This window comes from Salvelinus namaycush, chromosome 27 (assembly GCF_016432855.1).
Source record: "Salvelinus namaycush isolate Seneca chromosome 27, SaNama_1.0, whole genome shotgun sequence".
NCBI lineage: Eukaryota > Metazoa > Chordata > Actinopteri > Salmoniformes > Salmonidae > Salvelinus > Salvelinus namaycush.
The window spans coordinates 23,162,453-23,169,091 of NC_052333.1; the positions used below are offsets into that span (position 1 = coordinate 23,162,453).

At 41.4% G+C, this 6,639-nt stretch overlaps 1 protein-coding gene across 3 annotated transcripts in view; it reads left to right on the forward strand.

The window, feature by feature from the left end:
* The window catches only part of LOC120022489 (RNA polymerase II subunit A C-terminal domain phosphatase-like), a 119,720-nt gene extending 118,789 nt beyond the window's left edge, over window positions 1-931 (forward strand). For all 3 annotated transcript variants that reach the window (XM_038966416.1, XM_038966414.1, XM_038966415.1), the window contains one exon: window positions 256-931. In XM_038966416.1, coding sequence (XP_038822344.1) covers window positions 256-400 — 145 coding nt within the window. In that variant the 3' untranslated portion in view covers window positions 401-931. The remainder of the gene's footprint in view (window positions 1-255) is intronic.
* Window positions 932-6,639: the final 5,708 nt, after the last annotated feature.

A 6,639-nucleotide genomic window follows, 5' to 3' on the forward strand; every position in this document is an offset into this window, starting at 1 on the left:
TTACCAAAGACCACCACATGGCTGCAATACTGTTCAGTCTTCAAGTCTGTAAGTTTCCTCAACATTGTTGCCTTTGTGTTTTGCTGTATTGATCTTTCTGCTAATGGCTAAATGACATGCCTTCAGTATGATCTATACACATGATATAACATCATGCATATTAGTAGAAAATTCCATTTGTAACAATAGCAGTATGTGAGTGTCAAGACATAAGATTTTACTCATCAATCAACCAATCTCTCCCTCTTTCTCCAGGGGACAGAAGCGCAAGCTTGAGGAGGAAGAGGGGGAGTCGGCGGACGAGTCCACCAAGGATTCTAACGAGGAAGAGGAAGGAAGCAGCTCAGAGGCTGATGAGATGGCCGCTGCCCTGGATGCGGAGCTTAACGACTTCATGTGACAACGATGAATTTGATTGGACAAATTAACTGGATGTTTGATTGGACGTTTGTGAACAATGACTCACAGAAACACTCCCCCCGAGTTATCCCAGCAGCTTTTCAGCTACGTGGTACCTGAGAATCATTGTGTCTCTACGCTGTGTGCGTGCTTGTGTTTTAAAGAGGTGAATGTGTTGTACAGAATGAAACGGTAGGTTAGTACGGTAGGAAAACGGTGGTGTGTAAATATAGTTGTAGATCATTTTTAGGGTTAATATAGAAACTTTCGACAAACACGTTTGTGGTGTTGTTTTATTGTGAGATAAAAATAGGATGTTTTACTTGAGTTTGTTTTTCTATGAAGACTTTTTTTATATAAATTCAACAGATTATTAACTTTATTCATTGGTTATATGATGCCAAAGAGTTTGAACTAGGCCAATCAGAGCCTGCAGCTAAACATTTTACTCTTGACGTCACATTCTGTGATCCTATTTCCTGTTGTTTTTTTTAGGGGTTGATCATTAAAACGTTGTTACCGGTAGAAAGACTAAGATGCCTGAATGTGTCCTATTGGCTCTTTTCCTCTGTTCTTCTCTACCTTGGCGTTGGTACCAGAGACATATATAGAGATCGATATGTATGTATGACTCTGGTTGGTACCTTATAAAGTCAACTGAGCTATCTTGAGACAAACACCCAGAATGCACTGCAATATCAACATCATCCTCATCTTCATCATACCACCGTTAGTTATCAGCAGTCTATCTTTTGACTGACCTGGCTGATAGCTCCAAGCAGGAAGTATATGAGTTGCACTGTGGCAGTCCTCCTGGCTCCACCAATGAGATTTGCCGGTCCTCCTGGCTCTACCAATCAGCAGTGCTGGTCCACCTGGCTCCAACAATGGTTTTGATCAACATTTCCAACACCAACTAATATGTGTTTTACTTCGAAAGGTTAGCTGGTCTAGACCATAGATGACTCTAGTGCCCAAAAGCCCATTTTAACATGGGCAGCGTCATTGACGACTCACCATTTTGAACTAGTCAACTAGGTGGGACTTTCTATGGGTTAAGGAAGGATCACATAATTCCATCCAGGTCATCAGGAGGGATCAGCCAATGAATTATACTCGTAAAGCGAGCCTTCCATAACTCAGGTGGCGATAAATCGGCAACCTTGGCTTTATATCTGTTCAAGCAACACACTCCAGGTAGCAGTATGACCCCTTTGTTAGTTTGCCAACTTATAGAAATGGTAGTAGAAGAAAATGGACTACTTGAAAATGGACTCAATGGCACTGCAGGTTTTCTCAGACGCAATAATGGGACAGACACAATGATGCCATGTCTATCTAAGTCTATGGTCGAGACCCACCAACCAGGTCACTGCCACCACCTCCCCTCACTGGAGCCTGTGATGGTGGATGCGTTTTGTTGTTTTGCTTTATGACATTCTTATTAGGTCTTACAGCTACTTCTATCGGGCGATTTATGTTTTAGTCAGTTGCAGAGTCAATGATTTGCTAACGGCTACATTTCAGCCAGGTTATAGAGTTCACCAAGTGTCGTGTCAGCTGCTCTTAGTAGGGACATCAAACGTTCAGGCTGCTGCACAGACACTACGGAGGCTCTAGTCTAGGGCGCCTAGTTAAATTGTGTTTGAGAGCATTTTTTAACTCTAAATTGTGAAATGCGTAAGAAATAGATGTAATTGTTGCAATAGTTTGTGAGTAGGAAACATAACACTGAGTATATAAAACATTAAGGACACCTGCTCTTTCCATAACGTGGTGAAAGCTATGATCCCTTATTGATGTCACTTGATAAATCCAATCAATCAGTGTAGATGAAGGGGAGGAGACCGGTTAAAGAATTATTTTTAATCCTTGAGACGATTGAGCCCTGTATTGTGTATGTGTGCCATTCAGAGGGTGAATGGGCAAGACAAAATATTTAAGTGCCTTTGAACGGGGTATGGTAGTAGGTGCCAGGCGCACCAGTTTGATTGTGTCAAGAACTGCAACGCTGACAGGTTTTTCATGCTCAACAGTTTCCTGTGTGTATCAAGAATGGTCCACCACCCAAAGGGTGGGAAGCACTGGAGTCAACATGGGCCAGCATCCCTGTGGAACGCTTTCAACACCTTGTAGAGTCCATGCCCCGATGAACTGAGGCTGTTCTGAGGACAAAATGGGGGGGGTGCAACTCAATATAAGGAAGATGTTCCTAATGTTTGGTATACTCAGTGTATATATCATCTTAAATTGACATGTTGTATTATTTTGCCATATTAAATTATTTTATTTTCCTCTAATTTCCCTAATGTGGACACTTTATGTTACTACCTTACACAAGCTTGCATTTACACCCCATAAAATCTCTATAAAAGTCGCTGGCCACACACCAATATACGGATTTGACAGTCCGACTATCACCTACATAGCAGCCAACCGCTGTCACTGTCGATATCCTATGCTGCATCGTGATTCGTTGAAGTTAACTAACAGAAAAAGTGGTTTGTTCCCTTTTCCATGATGGAAGCCTCCTGAAATGAACATCCGATATTCCAAAATATAGATATAAGCCTTCTACAAGTCTTCATCTAACCAACCATGTACAGTGCCTTCAGAAATGCATTGGTCTAGACAGACTGTACCCCATAATGTCAAAGTGGAATTATGTTTTACAAATTTAATTAAAAATGAAAAACTGAAATGTCTTCAGTCAATAAGCATTCAAACACTTTGTTATGGCAAGCTTAAATAAGTTCAGGAGTAAAAATGTGCTCAACAAGTCAAATAATAAGTTGCATGGACTCACTCTGTGTTCAATAAGTGTTTACCATGATTCTTGAATGACTACCTCATCTCTACCCCACACATACAATTATCTGTAAGGTCACTCAGTCGAGCTGTGAATTTCATACAGATTCAACCACCAAGACCAGGGAGGTTTTCCAATGCCTCACAAAGAAGGGCACCTATTGGTAGATGGGTAAGAAAAAAAGCAGACATTAAAAATCCCTTTGAGCATGGTGAAGTTATGAATTACACTTTGGATGGTGTATCAATACACCCAGTCACTACAAATATACAGACGTCCTTCCTAACTCAGTTGCAGGAGAGGAAGGAAACCACTCAGGGATTTCACCATGAGGCAAATGGTGACTTTAAAACAGTTAGAGTTTAATGGCTGTGATAGGAGAGAACTGAGGATGGATCAACAACATTGTAGTTACTCCACAATACTAACCTAAATGACAGTGAAAAGAAGGAAGCCTGTACAGAAAATAAATATTCCAAAACATGCAGCTTGTTTGCAACAAGGTGCTAAAGTAATACTGCAATTAATGTGCCAAAGCAATTTACTTTTAGTCCTGAATACAAAGTGTTAAGTTTGGGAAAAATCCAATACAACACATTACTGAGTATCATTCTCCACATTTTCAAACACACTGGTGGCTGCATCATGTTATGGGTATGCTTGTAATTGTTAAGGACTGGGGAGTTTTTCAGCATAAAAAAAAGAATGGTGCTAAGCAGAGGCAAAATCCTAGAGGAAAACCAACTTCAGTCTGCTTTCCACCAGACGCTGGGAGATGAATTCCCCTTTTCAGAGGACAATAACCTAAAACACAAGGCCAAATCTACACGAGTGGCTTACCAATTTACAGTTTTGACTTAAATCTACTTGAAAATCTATGGCAAGACTTGAAAATGGTTGTCTAGCAGTGATCATCATCCAGTTTGACAGAGCTTGAAGAATTTAGAATAAATATGAATGGGCAAATGTTACACAATCCAGGTGTGGAAAGCTCTTAGACTTACCCAGAAAGACTCACAGCTGGAATCACCGACAAAGGTGTTTCTACAAAGTATTGACTGTCAATACTTATGTTAATTAGATGTATGTATTTCATTTTCAATAGATTTGCTACAATTTCTGAAAACATGTTTTCACTTTGTCATTATGGGGTATTGTGTGTAGCTGGGTAAGATAAAAAATATATATGTAATCCATTTTGAATTCAGGCTGTAACACAACAAAATGTGGAATAAGTCAAGGGGTATGAATGATTTCTGAAGGCACTGTATAGGTTATTCCGAGTTTCCGCGTGGTCTTTAGGTAGTGTTCGTTTAAACAGCGCTTTAGCATGAGCGTTTGCCCCCTGTCCTATTGATTTCAGAGTGATGTGGAAGTGATTAACAAAATGTGTGTTGCGTTACACTTACCACGTTGGCGACCCACTTGAATCAAAATGCAACACTTCAAAATGGAGATAGCTGTCTTCTGCACATTCTCCTCTAACCAGTGATGTACACATTATAGCCTTATTCAGTGTGGCTTTTGAGCTGTTAGTTTTAACAGGATGTGCAACCTCATCTCACCTCTCTCGTGCAGTTGTGTTCTCCAGGTTGTCCTCTAACCAGTGATGTAAAAATATCTCCATTCCCCCACAGATCTATGAGTGATTTATTGCTACAGTACTTGTCAAAAAATACAAGTCATATGATTACTATTGTTGTAGATGGTACATTTTGTGTTAGGTTTTCAAAATCACAAACTGCATATTGGTTATTGATTTTGGCTCTTTAATAGTGTTTTGACTTTGGGCTATTTATCAAAATGTCTTGTCAACAGAAAGCAGCGACAGCATCATGTTCAATTGAACTTTCAACATTCATTTCCAATGGGATTGTACTTAATCAGGTAAAAACTGCTGAATGAGTCCAATAACGTGCTGTGATTGATTTATTTTGATGAGACCGTGCATTCGGAAACTCTTCAGACCCTTTACTCAGTACTTTGTTGAAGCAGTGATTACAGCCTCGAGTCTTCTTGGGTATGACGCAACAAGCTTGGCACACCTGTATTGGGAAGTTTCTCCCATTCTTCTCTGCAGATCCTCTCAAGCTCTGTCAGCTTGGATGGGGAGCGTCGCTGCACAGCTATTTTCAGGTCTCTCCAGAGATGTTCGATTGGGTTCAAGTCCAGGCTCTGGTCGGCCACTCAAGGACATTAAGAGACTTGTCCCAAAGCCACTCTTGTTTTGTCTTGGCTGTGTGCTTAGGGTCGTTGTCCTGTTGGAAAGTGAACCCCAGTCTGGGGTCCTGAGCGCTCTGGATCAGGTTTTCATCAAGGATCTCTCTGTACTTTGCTCCATTTAACTTTCCCTCGATCCTGACTAGTCTCCCAGTCCCTGCCGCTGGAAAAACATCTCCACAGCATGATGCTGCCACCACCATGCTTCACCGTAGGGATGGTGCCAGGTTTCCTCCGGACGTGACGATTGGCGTTCAAGAGTTCAATCTTGGTTTCATCAGACCAGAGAATCTTGTTTCTCATGGTCTTAGGTGCCTTTTGGCCATCTCCAAGCGGACTGTCGTGCATTTTACTGAGGAGTGGCTTCTGTCTGGCTTGATTTGGGAGAGTGCTGTTGTCCTTCTGGAAGGTTCTCCCATCTCCACTGAGGAACTCTGGTGCTATGTCAGAGTGACCATTGGGATCTTGGTCACCTCCCTGACCAGGGCCTTCTTCCCAGATTGCTCGGTTTGGCCGGGCGGCCAGCTCTAGGAAGAGTCTTGGTGGTTCCAAATTTCTTCCATTTAAGAACGATGGAGGTTCTTGGGGACCTTCAATTCTGCAGACAGTACCCTTTCCCAGGTCTGTGCCTCGACACAATCCTCTCTCGGACCTCTAGGACAATTCCTTCGACCTCATGGCTTGGTTTTTGCTCTGACATGCGCTGTCAACTGTGGAACCTTATATAGACAGGTGTGTGTGCCTTTCCAAATCATATCCAATCAATTGAATTTACCAATCAAGTTATAGAAATATCTCAAGGATGATCAATGGGAACAGGATGCACCTGAGCTCAATTTCGAGTCTCATGGAAAGGGGTCTGAATACTTATGTAAATAAGGTATGTTTTTTATTTTGTATAAATTAGCAAACAATTCTAAAAACCTGTTTTCACTTTGTCATATTGGGGTATTGTGTGTAGATTGATGATGATTTTAGAACAAGGCTGTAACGTAACAATGTGGAAAAAGTCAATGTATCTGAATACTTTCGGAATGCATTGAATACCAGAAATCACCAATACGGGTTTGCCCTGCCTGCTCTTAGGTCGTTTTAGAATCCAGGGCTGCGATTGTTCAAGGGTGAGAGGTCATGGGTCAGGAGTTAAAGCTGTGATGCTAGGTCCTCACCCAGAACATTAACTGCCTCTTCATTATTAACCTGATTAGATA